Source organism: Triticum aestivum, chromosome 7D (genome assembly GCF_018294505.1).
Source record: "Triticum aestivum cultivar Chinese Spring chromosome 7D, IWGSC CS RefSeq v2.1, whole genome shotgun sequence".
Lineage (NCBI taxonomy): Eukaryota > Viridiplantae > Streptophyta > Magnoliopsida > Poales > Poaceae > Triticum > Triticum aestivum.
The window spans coordinates 103,916,718-103,938,783 of record NC_057814.1 but is presented as its reverse complement, the minus strand read 5'-3'; the positions used below and the strand labels follow the sequence as shown (position 1 = coordinate 103,938,783).

At 47.1% G+C, this 22,066-nt stretch overlaps 2 protein-coding genes and 1 pseudogene across 2 annotated transcripts; 2 read left to right on the top strand and 1 right to left on the bottom strand.

The window, feature by feature from the left end:
- The first annotated feature begins 2,808 nt into the window (after positions 1-2,808).
- LOC123170906 (uncharacterized) lies at positions 2,809-9,068 on the top strand (annotated as a pseudogene).
- Positions 9,069-10,690: 1,622 nt separating this feature from the next.
- Positions 10,691-14,001, top strand: LOC123169877 (UDP-galactose/UDP-glucose transporter 7). The gene is made up of 7 exons (XM_044587740.1): positions 10,691-10,982; positions 12,062-12,167; positions 12,269-12,514; positions 12,653-12,763; positions 12,851-13,009; positions 13,250-13,393; positions 13,481-14,001. The coding sequence occupies exons 1-7, from the start codon at positions 10,936-10,938 to the stop codon at positions 13,646-13,648; spliced, it is 981 nt and encodes a 326-aa protein (XP_044443675.1). The 5' UTR covers positions 10,691-10,935; the 3' UTR covers positions 13,649-14,001.
- Positions 14,002-14,497: 496 nt separating this feature from the next.
- LOC123169876 (cyclic nucleotide-gated ion channel 17) lies at positions 14,498-19,819 on the bottom strand. The gene is made up of 7 exons (XM_044587739.1): positions 19,486-19,819; positions 18,434-18,932; positions 17,364-17,576; positions 16,935-17,221; positions 16,597-16,708; positions 15,706-15,942; positions 14,498-15,549 (listed from the first exon to the last, which is right to left on the bottom strand). The coding sequence occupies exons 1-7, from the start codon at positions 19,554-19,556 to the stop codon at positions 14,878-14,880; spliced, it is 2,091 nt and encodes a 696-aa protein (XP_044443674.1). The 5' UTR covers positions 19,557-19,819; the 3' UTR covers positions 14,498-14,877.
- Between the last annotated feature and the right edge of the window lie 2,247 nt (positions 19,820-22,066).

Here is a 22,066-nt window from a genome sequence, read left to right as displayed (position 1 = left end):
AACCGGCACTAAAGGCCCTTACGAACCGGTGATAAAGGCCTGTTCTGCACTAGTGCTAGTATGCCTCTACTTGACTAGCTCGTTTATCAAAGATGGTTATGTTTCCTAACCATAGACATGTGTTGTCATTTGATGAACGGGATCACATCATTAGGAGAATGATGTGATGGACAAGACCCATTCGTTAGATTAGCATTATGATCGTTACAGTTTCATTGCTACTGCTTTCTTCATGACTTATACATGTTCCTCACACTATGAGATTATGCAACTCCCGAATACCGGAGGAACACTTTGTGTGCTATCAAACGTCACAACGTAAATGGGTGATTATAAAGATACTCTACAGGTGTCTCCGAAGGTATTTGTTTGGTTGGCATAGATCGAGATTAGGATTTGTCGCTCCGTGTTTCAGAGAGGTATCTCTGGGCCCTCTCGGTAATGCTCATCACTATAAGCCTTGCAAGCAATGTGACTAATGAGTTAGTTGCGGGGTGAAGTATTACGGAACGAGTAAAGAGACTTGCCGGTAATGAGATTGAACTAGGTATGATGATACCGACGATTGAATCTCGGGCAAGTAACATACCGATGACAAAGGGAACAACGTATGTTGTTATGCGGTTTGACCGATAAAGATCTTCGTAGAATATGTACGAGCCAATATGAGCATCCAGGTTCCGCTATTGGTTATTCACCGGAGATGTGTCTCGGTCATGTCTACATAGTTCTCGAACCCGTAGGGTCCGCACGCTTATCGTTCGATGACGATTTGTATTATGAGTTATGTGATTTGATGAACCGAAGTTTGTTCGGAGTCCCGGATGAGATCACGGACATGACGAGGAGTCTCGAAATGGTCGAGACATAAAGATTGATATATTGGAAGGCTATATTCGGACATAGGAATGGTTCCGGAGAAGTTTGGGTATTTTTCGGAGTACTGGGAGGTTACCGGAACCCCCCGGGAGAAGTTATGGGCCTTATGGACCATAAGAGGGAAGCACACCAGCCCATAAGGGGTTGGTGCGCCCCCCCCCCCTTGGGCAGGAGGCCGATTAGGACTAGGAGAAGGGGGCCGGCTACCCCTTTCCTTTTCCTTCTCCTTCTCCCTTCCCCCTTTCCTACTCCGTGTGGGAGGTGGAATCCTACTAGGACTAGGGAGTCCTAGTAGGACTCCACACCTTGGCACGCCCCCCTAGGTCTGGCTGCCTCTCCCTCTCCCTCCTTTATATACGGGGGCAGGGGGCACCCTAGAACACACCTCAGTCATATCGTCGTAGTGCTTAGGCGAAGCCCTGCGCCGGTAACTTCATCATCACCGTCACCACGCCGTCGTGCTGACGGAACTCTCCCTCGGCCTCAACTGGATCAAGAGTTCGAGGGACGTCACCGAGCTGAACGTGTGCTGATCGTGGAGGTGCCGTACATTCGGTACTTGGATCGGTTGGATCGCGAAGACGTTCGACTACATCAACCGCGTTACTAAACGCTTCCGCTTTCCGTCTACGAGGGTACGTGGACACACTCTCTCCTCTCGTTGCTATGCATCTCCTAGATAGATCTTGCGTGATCGTACGGAAAATTTTGAAATTACTGCGTTCCCCAACAATATTTTCCTCACAATCCAATTGCAAAGCATATTGGTAAGAAGGATTCTCGGCGATCTTGCCTTGAAAATACTTCAACATGCTTACTGCTTGTCCATATGCCAACTCTCTTTGGCGCCTGCCCTGCAAGTGATTCTTTAGATCACGAGGAGTGTAGGTGAGATTCATTGGTCCTCCAACCCGGCGACTAGCTAGCTCATGTCCAGCTTTCGGCCTGACCAGAATCATCAGCTGTCTCAATTTCAAAAGCTTGAACTTCTGAAATCTTCCTCTGTGATAACATCAAATGGAAGGTTTGTGGCAAGTAAAGACCATGATTGTGTACAAGCATTACATCAACCACTTCATAATTCCTTGCCACTCTATCCAATGAAAGTGTCATCCGAAATTCACAATTTGTTCTTGTTTGAGCATGAGGATTCTTTGTGATATGATCCCACTTGTCAAGGGCTATAGCCAGCTATTTAAAACTATGGATTTAATTTACAATTTATACAAGGGGATTACTGCTAGCCAGCTCTTGAATTCTTGTTGTAGTGTTCTACACTTGCGTTGTTGCAGAGAAAGAAAGTAGAGGGGGAAAGAAGAAGGGGTTGCACGAAGAAAAGGGCCGAGAAGAGAATCTGAATTCGCTTTTAGGGCCAGTTCTCTAGAAACCCAACCAAAATTTTTTTTTTAGAAGCCTACTAGTCAAGTCTTAACTATTAGGTTTTAAAAAAAATTAATTAGGCTTCTAGAATAAGCTAGGTAAGGAGCAGCTTTTTGCAGCTTATTCTAGGTAAGGGGCAGATTTTTGCGGCTTATTTTAGAAGGCACCAAAAGAACTGGCCCTTAGTCATTGACCAACCCGACGGCTCCGTCGACCTCACCTTCCGAGTCTATGTCGTCGTCCCACCCACCGCCTCCATATCGCCTCCTCCGACGCGACGGCCACCAAGCGGAATTGACAGCCTCCAGCCATCCAAGACTAGAAGTGATTGTGCGTGCCCTGATGCGCACAGCCACCAAGCGGAATTTCCGGGAGCACGTACCAAGCGAAGACTCGAAAGTCATCGTGCTAACTCTCCGAAGTTTCCGGGAAATTTGGCCACACCAGGCTGTGTGGCCATCCGGCGTATGGGCATGGAGACGACGAGCAGACGGGGCAGTGTATATATTTGTCACGTATCGACCTACATAAACCAACTGATGAACAAGTAATTTACACCCTGCTAAGCAGCACCAGTGAGTTCTTAGCCTCGCGCATGGGCATGGGGTTGCCGGCGACAAGCCGCTTGCTGGTGTTCCTCTCTTTGCTCAAGCTTTGGAGCATCGCCGTCGACGGTGCGTCGCCAGCTGCCGGCGCGGTGGCGCGGGAGGCGACGGCGCCTGCGCCGGTGCGGTTCGGCGTGGGGGGCAGGAGCCTGACCTGCAATTCCGTGGAGGTCCTGGATGCGTTCTACCTGAAGCAACCAAGCTGCGCCAACTGGGCGGACCTGCGAGCCAAGGATTCCCGCGGAGAGGCCGTCGCAGCAGCACACGCTGGTAATTAACGGTGAAGCAGCTTTTTATTACTCTACAACACCTCTTAGGCCGCTTTTGGTTTTGCAGGAATTCTATAGGTATGAATTCTATTTCTACATGCGATAAGAATCAATTCTTCACAATTTAAAAGAAAAATGATATTCGCCTATAATTAATGAAGAAATTCCTATCCTATACATCGAATGACATCTCTTTTTCTATAAAAAAATGAGATAAATGTCATCTCACTTCTTGCGATATTCCTATTCATATGACTTATAAGGGGGCCTTATCATCTCCAACCGGACCAGACTAATCTGGCCTCATAAATCCACGCCATAAGAGCATCTCCAACAGCCGCCCAACGCACGGCGCGCTAAAAACCAGTTTGCAGCGCGCCCATCGCCTGGTTTGGCGTGGCGGTAAAATGCAGCGCACGCGCGTAGCCTCAGCAGGCGCGCTAAAATGCACAGCGCGCGCTCTCGCACAAACACTACGGTGCATAGATAAAACCATACATATTCTCACATAGCATAGATAAAAACGATACAAAGATATTTTACATAGTTCATACCATAGATAGACTACGGTGCAACTACATAAATTTAAACTATGGTGCAACTAGATAAACTACGGTGCAGCTAGAACTACTCCGAGTCGTCCTCATCATCATCCTCATCCTCGGTGGTGTTGTCCGAGGTATCGATCCATATGTCGTGCCAACGTTCATCGTCTGACGTGAAGATTGACTTCCCACCTTCTTCAACGATATCGCACTGCGATATGGCCAGCGCCTTGCGCCGACGCCGGTCCGCCCGCTCCGCGTGGCGCCTTGCCGTCCTCTCCACCCAGTAGGCGCGCTCGTTGGCGACGTCCTCCGGGTGGCGCCGGCGCCACTCCGCCATGGCTCGCTAGTCCTCCTCGGCGATGAGGAGGCGGCGCTGCCGCCGACTGTGTTCCGCACGGTCCTGGTCCGTGATAAGACGAGGTGGAGGGGCGACGGCCTGCGCCTGTTCGCGATTGTAGACGTCACGGAAGTTTATCTGCGAAGGAGGCCTCTCTAGGCGCCACGCCGCCACGTCGTACGCGCGGGCGGCCTCGTGCGCAGTCTGGAACGTGCCGAGGCCAAGCCGGACGTCGCCGGACCATATCTTGGCGTAGTACCAGCCGTTGGGGCGCTGGCGGATGCCGCGGTAGCCCGAAGTTCCTCGGCGGCGTGGCGGCATGGTGGCGCGATGGTGGCGGGGCGCTAAAGCGGCAAGGAAACGGTGAGAAAGCAGTGGAAGCGGCGAGGAGGCGGGGAAAATGCGCGCGTGGCAGTGTGGAGGAACGTGTGGCGAACGCCGCAATTTATACGCGCCGCAAGTGGTGCGCCAAATCTACTGCGCGACCGACAGCTTTCTCCCCCGCGCGCTTGTTTCCGCCGCCGCTGGAGTGCGCGAAAACTTCCCGCGCGCGCTAAATGGGCTTTTTACCACGCGTGCGCGTCTTTTGGCGCGGCTGTTGGAGATGCTCTAATGTTCAGGCATGTCTGCTTTGTCCACATGCACAGTCGTGTTTGCATATAATTAGTGGGGTTGATGAGAGTAAGAGAAAAGAAAGATTTAAAGTGGTCCGGGTGAGCCACATCCGATGTGGCGCGCTGTCCAGACACCTCAATATTCTCCTCGCAAATAAGTTAGATTTGAGGGTTTGCATACAAGCCAAACATATATATACGAATAAAGTGAAAGATCCAATTGGGTATGCTTTTCTCTCTGTCTCTCTCTTGCCCGAGCATTGTCCAGGTTGCTCACCCGGAGATACATGGGTTTGGTTAAGGGCATCTCCAACACGAATCATCAAATTTTTGGTAGTAGAAATACATCTATACTTGTCTGCGGACAGCCGGTCGGCTCATTTTATTTGCTTCTCTATAACAATGTTCCAATCTATATATATAGTAAAACCACAAGCAATATGATAACGATCATCTGCTGGCTGTCCTCTATTCCTCATATTGTCGATGACCTTCAGATTTTTAGCCTTTTCGTATAGAAACGGAGGTTAGTGTGTACAAATAGAAAAACTCAACGTGGATCATCGAGTGGAACTTGATGCACATTTTCGCAAACGCCCCTAACAACAACTATATACAGAACATGTCCCTTCATCGTGTCTCTCACACTGAATCTTACTGCAGTCTGCGTTGGGTGGGTAGAGTCTCAGACCGTCAACCGAATGCACCACACACCTGTAGCACCTGTACCTCACTTACAACAATGCAACATTCTGGCCGATTTTGTTGGCTAATTCCCTAATTGCTTCCGGGTCATGCAATTTGCTGGGCTTTTTTTTTTTTTGCGAACTTTGCTGGGCTTATTTTGTGATTTCATTTGAGCTTTGCAGCCGAGGACCTGATCAAGAATGCCCAAGTGCAAGCCATCATCTGGGGCCTTCAGAACGCTGAACAATGCAGATCACATCCCACACCTGGCCGACCACAACAACATTCCGGCTCTCTCCTTCTACGGCAGTGATGCCTTCTGGCAAGAAGATCCTGTAAACGATTCCGCGGACCTTACACTTGGATCAAATGACAGCATGATGTTTCTTCATCCAAGAACCGAGAAAATAAACGGCATGAAACTGGATACAAGAAATTCAAGACAAGATCACGAAGGTCAGATGATGCTGAAAGATTTTGCAAATGTTATTTATCCTATTTTCGAGAAACAAAACGTCAGCACGTACAGTACTGTTGAAGATATGGTGACTCGCAAATGCCGAGGCTCTTCCAGGATGATGCTTAGTGGTGAGCACTATGATGAGCTTGTATGCAGCGTGTCTCCGAGGGTGAGGCTTACTCCTACACACTTGCATCTCATTCTCATGAGTATTGTTTTGTTAACATTTAACCTATTGCACCTAAATACTCCCTCTGTTTCTAAATATAAGACCTTTTAGAGATTTTCACAGATTTATATAGATATATTTTAATTTTGGAGTGTAGATTCACTCATTTTTCTCTGTATGTAGTCTGTATTGGAATTTCTTAAAAGTCTTACGTTTAGGACGGAGGGAGTACATTCTAACCTTTGCTAAATTTCTTGGGGATAAACAGGTGAATTTGGGAGTGGGCGGTGTGCCATACGCACAGTCTGGTGCGTCTATGATTGTGCTCGTCGAGGATGAACCATATACAATAAGTGAGTGTTTGACAAAAAACTACCACTTTAAGGGTTTGCGTCCCATAAAACTATCACTTTAAAAAAAAGACCGAAAACTACCAAAATTTTCTAATTTTGTGACTAAAAACTACCACTTTCAGATAATGACCAGTTTAAACGATTTAAACGTGTTGACCGTTCAGTTGACCGTTATTACAGGTGGGACCCACACATCATTCTTCTTCCTTCTCTCTCTATCTTTCTTTGGCATTTTCACAAACAGCTTCTGTGCATCCCGGCTCCCAGGCGGTCGTCGCCGGAGGCGAGAGGGAGGCCGGAGCCGTGGTGCTGCTGCCACCGGGCTCAGCAGGGAGGGCCCGGCGTCGCGCCCACGCGCAGCAGCTGAACCTGCTGCCCTCCACCGGGCTCAGCAGGGAGGGCCCGGCGTCGCGCCCCCGCGCAGCCGCTTCCTCGCACCGCCGCCTCCCGCAGCGCCGCGCGCCTCGTCCGGACCGGCCGCAAGATTGCCAGGCGCCTCGCAGCCGCCTGCCTCCACGCCTTACTCCTGCTAGTCGGCTCCACGCGGGAGGCTCTGCTGCCGGGAGGCGTTGTGTACTTCGTCGGGGCTGCGCACGTCGGCGCGGTGTGGCGCGTCGCCTTCGTGATGATGGTGCTGGAGGACGCCTGGGGCTTCGACGCATACCTCTGCGAGCCCTCCGCGCGGTCGCTGGTCTCTCACATCTGGCCGACGCTGCTGCTACTCTCCCGCATCTGGACGGTGACGCGGCCTGCTGCTCGTGCAGCGTGACGGAGACGGTGGTGGTGACCGGATCCACGCCGGTGGCGTGCGGGGACGATGGTGCCTACCGGATCTGTGGCTTGATGCACCGGGGCACGAGGAGGAGGTCCTCAGCGAGCGGCGTACGGGCCGCGAAAGACGATCTCGCGGAGGCGGGCCGCGAGGCCGGGCCACCGACGCGAGATGAGGCCGGTGCGCGCGGCGGCCCGGGCGCAGCGGAGGCGGGCGAGGACGAGGAGGAGCAGGTCGTCGGGGAGGGCTCTGATGCGGTCCGGTCGTCGCAGCCTGGTGGAACGCCGGCGAAACTCCATTGACGCCCCAGATCTCCGGGATAGGCGAGGCGACCGGCTACCGCTCTCCTGTGAAGTTGACTTTGACGCCACGTCAGCGCTGACAGATGGGCCCCACCTGTCATAAAGACGTTTAAATCGTCTAAACTAGTCATTATCTGAAAGTGGTAGTTTTTAGTCACAAAATTAGAAAATTTTGGTAGTTTTCAGTCATTTTTTTTAAGTGGTAGTTCTGTGGGACGCAAACCCCTAAAGTGGTATTTTTTGTCAATCACTCACAATCAGCTGGACATTTGTAAAGCCACTATGTAGGAATCTTTGGTTTGCAACCATTATCTTCTTCTTCTATACTGGCATTGTTGTGTGGATGATTGAACTACCCAGAAATCCAGAGTACCAAGGATCAAGTTTGAGACAATGTAGCGCTGCCCTCTACTTTGTTTTCTCTACTTTGCCCTTTTCTCATGGTCAGCACTTCAACCTGTAACTCCTTACAATATTTGATGCATTTTCAGTATTTTCATTAGTTTCTTACCATAGTTGTAAGATAACATAATCTTTTGGTTGTTCCGTGCACAGGTCAAATTATTAGAAGCCCCTTGTCAAAAATTGTCGTGGTAATATGGTGCTTTGTAGTGCTGATTCTGGTACAGAGCTACACATCAAGCTTGTCATCCATATTAACCACAGAGAGGCTCCGTCCTTGGGTGATTGATCTAGACCAGCTCCAAGGCAGTGGGGATTTTTTAGGATACCAAGATGATTCATGTGTGCGGTCCTTCTTGATGAATTATCAAAATATCAGTGAAAGTAGGTTAAAAACCTACACAACGAAGGAAGAATATGCTGCCGCTTTGAGGAAGGGGTCCAAGAATGGAGGGGTGTCGGCTATCGTCAGTGCGATCCCCTGTTTAACATCTTTCCTCTCCGATAGTCGGTACAGAGATGATTTTATGATGCTTGGCTGCATATACACGTCTCCTAGATTTGGTTTTGTAAGCTTCTCAACCTAATGATTTGGTATATTCATGATTTTTCGTTGCAGCGCCATGCTGCATTATTGGGACTACTTGCTAACATTATGTTTTTATGGCCAGACATTTCGTCTAGGTTTTCCGCTAGTGCAAAACCATTCAACTACCATCCTGAACCTACCAGAAGGGGTTAGCGACTCACAACGAAAAGTGAGATGTTTTGGCACCACTTCAGTGCTGATGGGTGATGACACAGTTCCTGACTTTGGTTTTGTACCTCTCACCTTACAAAACTTCTCGGGGCTCTTCGTCGTCACTGGATCCATTTCAACTATCATGATACTGATAGCCATTGTGAGGTTGGTTTATGCCAAATGCACCAGGTCGAGAAACACCGACATGGAAAGCGCCAAGGATAATAGTGTCGAAGAGGATCCCCGTTCGATGCAAAACGGCTTGGACGACAACCCTAGCCCTAGCCAACAACTCCTCCACGAAGCCGGAGAAGATAATTTCCAAGGTGTGCGTGAGGGTAGCCAAAATGATGGGGGTGCGCAGCCTGACCCAGTGCAGCAGAATGTCATGCACGGTGGCATCACCCTGCAGGACACTTACAGATTGAAACTAACAATGTCTGAGTCAAGAAATGCCCAAGATGAAGGGAAGCATCAGATGCGAGGAATGCAAGAGAAGTACGCCAAACCTTGGAAGTACTTCTCTCGTCATTGAAGTGATGTTGCGTTCTAAACCTTGGATCAATTAGAATTAGCTTCCTTTTCTCCTTCCCACGCTTTTCAAGAGAGAAATTGATGTTCAACGAGTGATGTGTATATTGTCTATTCAGACTGATATTGCTTCCTCCTCACGCATTTGAAGCAACCGAGATACTAGAATTCTCTGATTCCATTTGCAAAAAGTAAATCATTTAGACATAGGCATAGTCTCCACATATAAGCTTCATTCTTACTGTGTAACTTTCATATGAGTGTATTATGTTTATATATTTATTTATTTATGGTGATCTAACGGTTCTATGTGCATTTTACAAACCCAAATATTCAAAGCTGGTGACTTAGGGGGTACCTTTTTTTGCGGGGTAACTTAGGAGGTACCTTAACCCTTAGCAATGCAAATTAGGGCAATAGTTTCCGCGGGATGCAGCCCCAGCTCCAAAGGTGATCTAGGGTTTCTCCATCGTTGTCATCCTCCTCCACTGGTATATCGTCGGCCTCCTCCTTCTCCGTCGGCTCTGCCTGTGGGAGTCTGCGGTGAGCCTCGGCCTATCAATGGGAGTCGTAGTTTCTGTCTCTTGGGGCATTAGGTAGGTCTATGTTTGGTGGTGGCGAGATGATGGTGTCGCCATTGACATGGGATAAGGTCTCCCCGCCTGGCCCTCGTTCTGGTGATGTTTCTCCTTATCTCGTGGAGGCATGTGGAAGAAGGTGGGTCTTCACATTTGGTTGCCTTAGGGTTTTGGATGTCCCTAGGTCTTCCTTATATACGACAGATTCCCTGGTTACATTGAGTGGTGACTCCTATCCCTATCCTCTCAAACCCGAGAGGTTCAACCCTGAGTAGCCAGTCCTTTTGGTTTGCTCTTCTGCCGATTCTCGGCTCGTCCACCCCGGAGATCCTTCCGTTTGGAATCCATTTCCAGCTCCATCCTTCGTATCCTCGTCAACACTGATTGGTGCAATCAGTGGCGAGGTCCTGCTGGTGTCGTGGTTGTAGTCGTGGACCCTGCTCGGCGGAGATCAAACCGGACATCACCTCGGTCCTCGGATGATGTCGCCGGCGTGCAACTCGAGTCCACCCTGCACATGACCGAGAAGAGAGTATGGCGATCTCGAAGAGATAGGACGATGGTGACTGCGAGCACCGGAATGAGAGATGGAGAGGTGTATACCTCGCAAAAAAAAAACTAACATCAGTTTTGGTCCTTCTTTTACTTTCTACACTGTTTGTTTCTCAAAGTGTATATCACTTTAATGAGTGGACAACTCTTTTCTTTTGTACACTCACCCCCTATGAAAGTACGTACGCACGCCTCGTAGTCGACTGGAACGTCACCTCCCACTAAACGAGCATTACCGGAAAGTCTAGAATAAATTTAGAAAAATGTGAGCATCGGGATTTGAACCCCGGCGGGGTTGTTTCACTTCAAAGAATCTAACCATCTGATTTACGTTCGTTCGCCGAATCAACGGTGCTAGGTATGCAATATTTTAGTTTGTGGACTAAGCGTCAATGCCATCCGAGCTTATTATATACCAGCGCATTTTGCTCGAGAGAAGAAGGGATTAATTTGCTTCAGGTGTCATGTGAGCACGGCAGGGCTTGCTTGTGATGCACCGCTTCGTGCCGTGGAAAGGAGAGCGCATCACTTCCCCGTCACGCCCGCGGTGATAATCAATCAACGGCGATCAACTGACTAATAACCAGATCGCTCGCTAATGGAGTCCCCCGGGTAACCCTCCACACGGACGGACACACCCCGCCAGTCTCGAGGCCCACTCTCCCATCCCACGCGCCAGATCGAGCCCGACCCGCGCCGGAGCAGAGGTCCCCGAAGCACGCGCGCGGCGGGAGCGGGGGGGATCGGCTTGCCGGATGCGCGCGATGGGGCTGGAGGCCGGCGAGCCCAGCTCCTTCCTCAGGTGCGACCTCGCCTGCTCCCTCTCCTCTTCCTCATGTCATCTTCTTGCGTTACCCCGTCGTTTCCCGTGGTCTCGGAATGAATTTTCGCCGCCCTGGCGTGGAAGCTGTGCGCGGATTGGGGTGGTTTCCGTCACTTCTTGGGCGCAACACTCTGATTTCAGCAGTGGCAAATGGCTACTCTGGACGCGGCTCATGGCGGAGGCGAGAGGGAGTTCGTTTGCAGGCTGGGCTGGGGGGTAGGATTTGGATTTCAGCGACGCGGTCTAGCTTTCACCTGAGGAAATATGCCTGGTTTCGTTGAAATCTTGGGGACTATCTGAAACACTGTATGTAATCTTTAGTACATTTTACAATCTATTTTTCACCTGAGAAATATGGCTGGTTCCACCGAAATGTTTGACACAGTCTGAAACACTGGATTGAATCTTTGGTCTTTACTGTCCAATTATTGTGTGTGTGTGTGTGTGTGTGTGTGTGTGTATAGGTCGACCTATCTGGCTGCCTTATATTATAGTTTTCTAAAAACAATTCATAGTATATGATAATGCGTCTACACGACGAATCCAGTATTTTTCACCTGACAAATATGGCTGGTTCCACTGAAATGTTTGACACTACCTGAAACACTGGACGGAATCTTTGCTCTTTACTATCCAATTATTGTATAGCTCGACCTATCTGGTTGCCTGATATCATAGTTTTCTAAAAACAATTGATAGTATATGACGAATCCATGTACAAGTACAAGACAATTGGCAATTGTTAAGTCATGTATGTATGGGGCTACTAACACTACCAAAGAACAAGACAATTGGCAAAACAAGTTGCATTCCTGATTTACTTAATTAATCTACCAAGAGCAATTAAGCACCGTTGGGCCTACTGTGGGGACCTGCATATGCAGAGAGGCCAGGTGGCTCTTCTCTTGAATTAACATAGTACTAAATTTGGCACCTGCTGCTAGATTGTCTAGAAGAGAAAGATTGGGATTTTCTGTACTTCTACTGTCAATATCAGAAGAGAAATGCATTAGCCATAAGGGGCGCCTAACGATTCCCCTGTTTATATTCTCTTGCAGCTTATCTTCGGCCTTTTCATATGGAGTTGCATCCATGGCGATGGTTTTCGTCAACAAAGCGGTTATTATGCAGTATGTTCACTCCATGACCCTCCTCACTTTACAGGTACGACTGAACATTACCGACGAATGCCGATAAAAACGTTACTTCTTTATATCTTTGTCTAAGCCTGGTTGGGTTGTTCACTTTCTCCTTTATTTCAACAGCAATTAGCTACCGCACTTTTCATACATTTCGGGCAAGTTCTAGGAATGTCTAAAAGGAAAGATCTCAGCATTGCAACAGCAAAGAAGCTTCTTCCCGTGTCAATTTTCTATAATGCAAATGTCGCATTTGCTCTGGCAAGCTTGAAAGGGGTTAACATCCCTATGTATATTGCAATCAAGAGGCTCACACCCCTTGCCGTTTTGGTGTCTGGGTTCTTAAGGGGGAAGGGGAAACCATCAACACAGGTAAAAATGTTTTCCCTCATGCAGTGGTTTCCTTTTTTCCATCTACGCACATAACCAAACACAGGCCTGCAGAGCTTTCACTCTGGAAGGGATGGCTTATTACTAGAAGCACTTTCTCATCTTTGCAAATTGTTTTAGGTGTCGCTTTCAGTTGTCTGCACTGCCTTAGGTGTCCTTGTTGCAGCACTTGGAGATTTTTCTTTTGACTTGTATGGATACAGTATGGCTCTAATATCGGTCTTCTTCCAGGTTAGCTTTTGTATCTGGTTAAGACCACACACACACACACACACACAAGAATTGGCTATAGTTCCAACTGACATAGTGTGTATGCAGACGATGTATTTGATTCTGGTGGAGAAATCAGGCGCAGATGATGGTCTTTCCTCAATGGAGTTGATGTTCTATAACAGCATATTATCGATTCCATTTCTGTTTTTCATCATTGTTGCAACAGGAGAATTTCCCCATTCTCTTTCAGTTCTGTCAGAAAAGGTTAGTAAGTAGTATGGGTATAGGTTTATCAAACTTAATTAGCAGATATAAGATGGCAATCTGTTTGTTCTTTGTTCAGACCCCCTTTAGCTCATGACTACATAATATAAGACGTTTTAGATCACTACAGAGGTAGTAGTAAACATAATATGACTTAGATCCTGATCGTTTGTTTCTGCATCAGATGCTTTCTAGCTTGCTCTGTTCCAAGATACTTATCCGCTGTCTCTTGAAATGCAGACAGCTTCTGCATCATTCAGTGTTATTCTTCTAATTTCACTGGTGATGGGTATTGTTCTCAATTACACCATGTTCTGGTGCACAATCGTAAACTCTGCCCTGACGACCACGATAGTAGGAGTTCTCAAGGGCGTCGGGTCCACGGTACATCTATCAGTCTATGATGCGCTTTAGCTTCGACCTTGTAGACCTTAAGCATCTCATACCATATTTGTACCATTGACCTTTCAGACCCTGGGTTTCGTGGTGCTTGGAGGCGTCAAGGTGCACGCTCTCAACGTCACCGGGCTGGTGATCAACACGTTCGGTGGCGTGTGGTATTCGTACGCAAAGTACACGCAGAAGAAGAAGCTGCCACGAAGGGTCGCACCCGACGAAGAGTTGCATCCACACAAGTAGCAGCAGCGCCCGGGGTCAGCGCTCGATATAACTTATGTAGTCAAACCGCATTCTTAAAAGGAGACAATAAATCTTTTTTTTTCTGGACGCCATCCATCAGCAGCGCTATTTGGCGTGGAGGAAGGTACAAAGTTGTTCCTCTTTTTCTTTTCTTTTTTTAACTTTTACAAATAGCACCGTGTGTTTATCAGCAGCATCATAGTCCATAGGGGAGTGAACTCGGGGAATCACGTAACTGTAATGTTGGGATGAATCATTACCACACCGTACTGTACTTCTTCCCTGTCAGTTGTACTAGCAAGATTATCAGTGGGTTTTACCCCGAAAGGTTCACTCATTTGAAGAGAAACAAACCTGTACTTTTTACCCTTTCTTGATAAATCTGCATGCATACATATGAGCTCTGTGGAGTGGATGGGATGAATGATGCTGTCAAAAGGCCAACCGTCCTGCCTGGGCTAAGATAGCAAAGCATATCTTCTCTTTTTACCACACTGATTGCGAGGATATGTTCTCATCATTTATATCAGCTTCTGGCTTGTGCTTTGTGGTTGTCTCCGATGAGATCGGCGAAACCTTACACTTGATAGCTCACCACGGACGTTGTATCCTGGCCACAAGTCAGATTTGTCATGTTCGCGACAATATAATTTGTCATGCTTAAAAATTTGATGTCAGATTTTTAACATTCCTGAAAAGCAAAATTGTTGTGGCTGTTGTGCAAGGACATTTTACATGAAGTTATACGGCGCGCCTGAATAGCAGCTAACCCACCTGATCTCGCTGTTAAACCAACCCCAGCAGTTCAGGGAAAAAAATACATGACCAAGCCAATGAAAAACCAGGCTATAGAAATAATAGAACAAACCAATGCACACACACACACACTCCACTCACAATCTGATCGCCCAGTCAATACAAGCAGCAGTGTGCCCCTTTGAGGTCACAAGAATAACTCAAAACATAATTACATCTGGATGTACAATATGAGCATCCTAAAGCTAACCCTACAGCAACTGCTGTCCTACCGAGCCCAAACCCAACCCCAGAAGCAAACCAGTCTACCCTGCCCCAAATCTAGCTTGAGCATTTCCCTGAGATGAGCAGTCAGTCACCAGTGAGCTTGAGCCCCAAACTCAGCTTCATATTTACAGATCATCGCAAAGGACGCCTCAGTCTGCGACCAGCGACCGCCGTCGTGGCAAACAATGATATGGCAACCCTTTCTCCTAGTCGTCGTGCTCCACCGAGAAGTCCGGCTCAGAGGGCTTTCTGAACTTAGGCAGCTCCCTGTGGCTATCAGACCCTTTCCTGGCCGCGGCCATGATCTTCACCGACCGACCGTGCTCGGCGAAGGAGCCACCGCCATCGCCATCCTCATACGACCTCATGGAGGAGAAGGACTCCCTCATCATGAGGTCCCTGGCCAGCCTCCGCCGCTTGTGGCGGCGCCAGGTAGCTTGGATGAAACAGGCCGCCCAGGTCCTCCAGTGGTGGGAGTAGTACCGGAAGGTGTGCTGTAGCTTCCGGCTGTGGAGCCGCCTGAACTGGCTGGCGACGAACCGGAGATCCTCGGCCTGGAGCGCGAACGCCTCCACCTCGACGAGCGCCTTCACCGTCCTGGTGGAAGATGGCAGGTTGACGGTCGGCCTGGGGACCAGGGCCCATCCGAGCAGCTCTTCGCCGCAGAAGTCGCCGGACTTGAGGATGATGGAGTTGAAGAAGCCCGTACGGCCGCCGTCGGTGGTGGAGCTCTCCAGCTTCCCGCGAATGATGAAGAGCATCTCGGTCACCGGGTCGCCCTCGCGGACCGTGTACGTGCCCTTGGTGCTCAGGGACGAGACGAGGCGCCCACAGATGGCGTCGAGGAGTTGGTCGTCCATCTGTGAGAAGAATGGCACCTGAAACGTAGCGATATGAAAAGTAGTAGTGAGACTCAAGCATCGAGTGATTTGTAATGCCATGAACTCAACCATCAGATGGATGTGAAGTTTACTAAGTCTGTGCAATTGTTCAAACAACAAAAAGAAGTACAGTAGTAGGAAAGTTAATTTTACCCGGCGAACAAGATCCAAGCAAAGGTGACGGTTGATGTCACGGCGAAGATCTGCAGGCAGGGCCTTCAATATAGATGCTTCGTCCACGCCTCGAGTTGCAAGCCACTTGTAGTGAATAAATCTTCTCACCCTTTCCCGCAGTACAGGAGGAAGTTGGCGATGTTTCATCCACTCTTCGGTATCTCTTTGCTTTACTCTCCACTCCTCAACCCTTGCAGTGATAGATTGTAGGTACGTCTGGCAGATAAAATATTGTAATAAGCCCACTGTTTCTTGCAAATAATTGTGTTGACAAGTCTGAAGTTGAAACAAGCACACCTTTTTGGGGTATTACCAGTATGGTGGTTTGTTAATTACTAGAGCAGAGGTAACACGGAAAATACCCAGGCAGAAAGCTGTTTTAATAAGGTTAAGGGCTAAATACTCAACCTAGTGATACTTGTTAGTTTGAAGAACATATTGAAATCCTCAATGCATGTTAACCAAGCATATCACCAGGCACAAGGACTCTAACCTCATGCCTCTGTTCTTAAAGCTATGGACTACTGCCAAAGATTGCACATTTGAGAAGTTGTAAAGTGCAATGAACACCTCATTATTTGCAGACTTCAGCAAATATTGATTGATTGACCAATAATCTTAATGCCTAGTTTCCGAGCTAAGCAAATAACTAAGGATATGAAACGCCCCTAGAATTTTGAGCAAAAATAACCATGACGGCATCATACAAAGATAGACACCGAGGACTAGACAAGTAGTAAGCCTCAGCATCAGAAAACGGTTGACAAAAGAAGTACATTAGAAAAGGGGGTAATTGCATGTAAGTTATATAATCAAATTAGTTTCATGAGTCACCCATGAAAGTAAGTGTAAATTATATTGTAGAAATACCTGAACATTCCCAATCAGATGGGCAAACAAAACGAGACCAAGCACCGCCAAGAATATGGCATACAATGTCTCACCAATATAGGTACTTACAGTCAAAGTCTGGCCATAGCAACTGTTTCAACAAATAATATAGCACGTTAGCAACCAATAGAATCTTTACACCAGCTATAATTATGGTAACATATCTAAGACTTATCAGGCCAGGAATGTAGCACTACAGAGTTATAGTTTCATATGTAAGAATAAGGTCTCTGGAACTTGCTTTAACAGAGAGTGTAATTCTTAATTATCAGATCACCATTGTTACAAGAAGATGTGTTGTTCAGCTATTGTCATACCTTAGATTTTGTAAGCCCCACCAAAGACAATACAGGTACTTCTTCAGGAACCTATGGCTTGGAGCTTTGTTCGATAACAAAGGCTCAAACATACCATAGTCGAAATTTGGGTTTTTGCTACTAGCAACACAGGTCCTAAAGATAGCAGTACTCTTTGCCCAATCTGGATCTGGCTTTACCTTACAAGACAGGTATTTATTATGGCAATTAGTTTCAGTAGCGCAGTATTTTTGCCAGCATGCAGTCTGGCGATCAACAGACAGCAGGTACCACAATGCTCCTAAAACCTGGAGAGTAGAAATGCATCACGGATGTCAAGCAGTCCCACCACATGCTAGTAAAACAAAATATATGCAACAACAACAGGAAAGGAAATATACTAGAGAAAGACTGGATACAAAAACTCATATAACTAAATAAGTAACATACATGGCTAGCAGTCATATATAATAGCAGATTGGACACAGCACCCTGCCAGGCAGTCTTCGAAAAAGCTCCAGTAACTTTAAGAATTTTGCTATTCAAGGAAGATATGAGATATAATCTCAGAATGTACTGAAAAAGAGCAGCCAGGAACAGTATGTCATTATTATGCCCAGACCAAGTATACTTAATAGCTGGTATCACGGACCAAGTAATAATCTGCAACAACAGAAAGGAAAAACTGTTAGATAACAGAAAGGTGTATATTGTAGTTTCCTTAACCTCACGGAAACTCATGTATATAAACTCACGATTATAGACATAAAGTTTTAGGAAGTTGAGATCCACCACTTTCATGTTCGATAAAGGAATAATCATGCCATCAAAGGAAGCATGTCAAGAGCCACAGAAAATTGACAAATATTGACCAATATATTAGGACGAATTATGTTTTGGTATCCAGTTCAACAGATAGCAAAAGCGCATAGTACAAATGCAGCATATCATTAATTTACAGCAGCGTTCAGAAGTTTACAAGTTTCTGCTTATGTAATAAATAAAACGGAGCACACCTTTTTTAATGTTAAAAAAACAAGTTTGTTATTTATTTGCACCTACATTAGTACCTGACCGCTACTTGCATGAAGAATTCAACTAAACAATATTTTAGAAATGGTCAAGTTGGTTGGTTCAATAGGTGGAGGGCCTCCAAGAAAGGGGAAATAAATAAAATTCACAAACAATTCAAAAGAGGACCTATAAATTTCATTTTTGATAATCATGAACTATGGGGGCTAATGTTTTATTTATAATTCATTTCAGATAAGAGTAGTATTTTCTTTGTTATGGTGTGGCCTGTGAAGAGATCGAAATACACACTGTCCTTATGCCACATAAAATAGATTATTTCATCTGGAAGAGAAACAGCCCCTCAACTCGACCTTACCACGTTCAACAATTTTAGCAGTTCACGGACATCTAGGTAAGTATGAACGAATCAGTGTGCAAACATCAGTGCAAGCAAATGTTTCCCAACCCGTAATGACAAGTAATGGATCAGAAAGGATTAAAAATACCTGTGGTACAGGAATTGAAGCCACTAGATCAACCGCAAAGTCAGATCTGAGATACTTCTTTGCGATTTCATTAGGGTCTGTAACCAGCTCTCCTCTGCCGAAAACCCCGGACTTGGAGCTCGGATTAATATAAGCAGTCATGAACTTTATCACAATTTGGATGACGTAAAAGAGATCTGCAACCGATCGGAAGACGGTAATGGTGATAGCCAGGTGTCTATCTTTCCCGACGCATGAAGTGTCTGTGCCATATTGGATTTTAGGCACGTAGAAGTAGAGAGGGTCCATGAACAGAGCGACGAAGCAAGAGACTCGGAACACGTAGTTCCATAGCAAGATGAAATCGCTCGTTGGGTCGATGATCCTCTTGTGGGGAACGTCTTGTCCTGCTACGAAGATCCTGTTCTTCCCCCAGTTCCCCACGCCGAGCTTGCGAGCAGCTGGACCAGCCTGCTTCTGGTGAATGGGCATCGTTGCCTTTGCCCTCTCGTCGCGGAATCTGGCAATGAAAAACAGAATTGGCACTCCATTTGAATATGCTAAAACAATTCTGAAGTTAGACACGGTCATTTCAGCTCATAAGCAGTCAGATTATTATTTTTCCTACTTCATCCTCATTTATGAATCTAATCTTACACTGCTCATGGAAGTTGAAGCAGCCCATCTCTATCACAGATGCACAGCTATCAAACAACTTGTAGAGGACTCGCTACCAGATTACTGTTGTGCTACGGAACCAAAGTGAAGCATTTAAGCCAGACAAGAACCATATGTGGAGCAGTCAGCCTAAGAACACAGCAACAGCCATCTTCTAACAGCAACCACCATTCCACCAACCCAGGCCAATCCGAACCGAATATTCCTCCTGTGCTCCTCCTCGAATCCCCGTCGGAGCAGGAAAATCGGCAGCAAAGCCGCGCCCATCTCATTCACGCCCCCGATTAACCTCCCCAAGCCAAGCTAGCTAGAGACGGCAGCCAATCTCCATGCTCCCGAGCAAAGAGGCCAGCAAGCAAGCAAGAGCAAAGCGGGAGTAGCAGGCCGTTGCTCACCTGACGGTCCGCTGGCGCCTGAACCCCGTGTCGTCGTCGACCCGCCTGGACCCGAACATGGCGTACTCCATCCGGCCGCAAGGACCATGAACCCCTCCACGGCTTGCTCACCGCCGCCGCCCGCCAGACAATCGGGTGCTGGAAGGCGGAGGCCGCCGCCGAGCTAGCTAGGCTCCCTCCGCTCGCCCGGCGGGCGGGGCGCGCCGGAGGAGGCGGGAGGGGAGCCGCGGCGGCCGGGTCGGGATCGTGGCGCGCGGAGCTGGAGGGAGGAGGGGGGAGCGGAATGAAACTACCTGGATGGAGGGAAGGGGAGGGAGGGAGGAGCGGATGAGTGTTTTTTGCTCGGGGCTGGTTGATAATGATCGGTGTCAAATCGATTTCGACGGGGTTTTTTTTTGGGTGGGTCAGAAAAAACATTCGGTTTCGTGCTGACTTTGGATGGGGATCCAAAGTGGTAGTTATATTTTTTTATTTCCTTTGCTTTTGGTGCGCTTGTTTTGTTAGGACAAGGACGAAATGTCAAATGGATGGAGTAGCAGCAGCAGCAGCAGCAGCAGCATGTGGGTAGGTGGCCCGGCGAGGAGACTCGGTCAGTGTGGCCGATCATGCGTCCGTCCTTGTGTTGTTCAAGAAAAAGACTCGCTGGCCGGATCTGATGATGCATTTGGAGAAATTGCTCAAATGCCACCGAATTCTACTCTACAAACTGGGCATGATCACTAGGGCTGTAAACAAGTCGAGTCCGAGCGAGTTGGACTAGGCTCAGCTCAGATTATACTACAATTTAAGCAAACTCAAACTTAAGGTCGAGCCGTAGAAAGCGGCTCGTGCTCATCTTGTATTGATTTCGAGTCGATCTCGAGCTACTTTCGAGCTAAATAAGATGATTTTATTAATAATCTAAGACAATTTTTCAAACATGATAGGCCACAACACAACATAGGATACCACTATAAAATCTGACTTATTCTCTCTCAACTGAGGACTAACCCTTAATAACTAGGGATCGTGGATGAATTAGAAAGATAGAAAAATAAAGGTGCGTCTGCTCTTAAACTTTGACTGAGAATAGTAGGATATTTAACACACGGCTGATCATGTACCATATTGAGGCTAAATTTTCTCTGTGCTTAATTAGGCTTCCATGTTTGCTATTAGGTAAAACTGAGAAAAACCGTACACAACATATATATGGCAATAAAATTATCCTATTTTATTTTAATATATATCAAGATCTTTTAATATAATCATATGACATCGAGCTATCGAGTTAAAATCGAGTGAGCCAGTGTTGGCTCAAGATTAGCTCATTTCTCTATCGAGCTACATAAAGTGTTCACACTCAGCTTATTTCTTTTCGAGTCGATCTCGAGTCGAGCCAATCTCAAGCTAATGAGCCGCGAGCTTTTCTTGCAGCCCTAATGATCACCCATTTGTTTAAAATCCAAAACTTGGCGAACAGCCTCACTTTCATCCTTCACAATCATGTTGTGTGTGATCATACAAGCTGTTATGACCTCCCGTAAAGTCTTTGGATCCCATTGTTTAACAGGTCCGCGAACAATTGCAAAATCAGACTTGAGGCACTTCAAATGCCCTCTTTGCATCCTTTCTAGCACCTTTTGCATCCTTTCTAGCACCTTTTGTCTTGCCGCAAAAATGGATTTTTTGTTACTTGATGGATCGGAGATGGTTTTGACAAAGGTCACCCACAAAAGATCGATGTCATCGCAAGGATTGAGTGTATGCCCATTGATTATATAGTTGCATGCAGTAGCTTTGTCTGTACATAACCTTGCAAACAATTGGGAGTGATGTAGCACGTTGATGTCATTGTGATGCAACTGCTTCAAGAATGATGGTGCACTTTTGACGACGGCTCAGGTACTGCCTTTGTTGAGCGTATAGGCAGTTCTTTCATTTCCAGTGAATGCAATCCAAGGATCCAAGCATACCTGGGAAGCCTACTGATTCTCCAAGTGCCATGAGTATTGTTGTGTCTTTGGCATTCGGTCCTGTCAAGTACTCTGGTCCAAACACTTTGACCACTGCAGCAGCTAATTGACCATGGATACGAGGCATGTGCTCTCAGATATCCAAAGGTAGTCATGCCACTCGTTTGCGAAACAGTGCCATACGCAAGCACCCTCATAGCAGTGTGCACTTATGGAGACCAGAGAACCCAATGTGGCCAACAACATCCATTTGCAGTTTGAAGTAATCATCACAGGCCCTGGCACCTTCCATGATGCTCAAGTACAATAGTCGTTGCATCCGATATCGACATCGTAAGTAGCGGCCGAATAGCACACTAGGGGCAAAGTAGTCCTTGTAGAGATCAACATGCTCTCATGCTCAACGCCGATTCAACACTCGATGTCCCTTTGGTGAACCCTTGAAGTTGAGAACATGCTCCTCTGCATGCTCTGTTTCTTCAAGAATTGTCATCATCTTCGTCGTTTCATCCTCAACTTGTCAACTTGTTCATCGTCTGATGAAGATAAATCCATGAACTTGGCATAGAAGTACTCCTCATCTAAATCGATAGTGTTTGCTTCATAGTGAACAACGAGAACGTCAA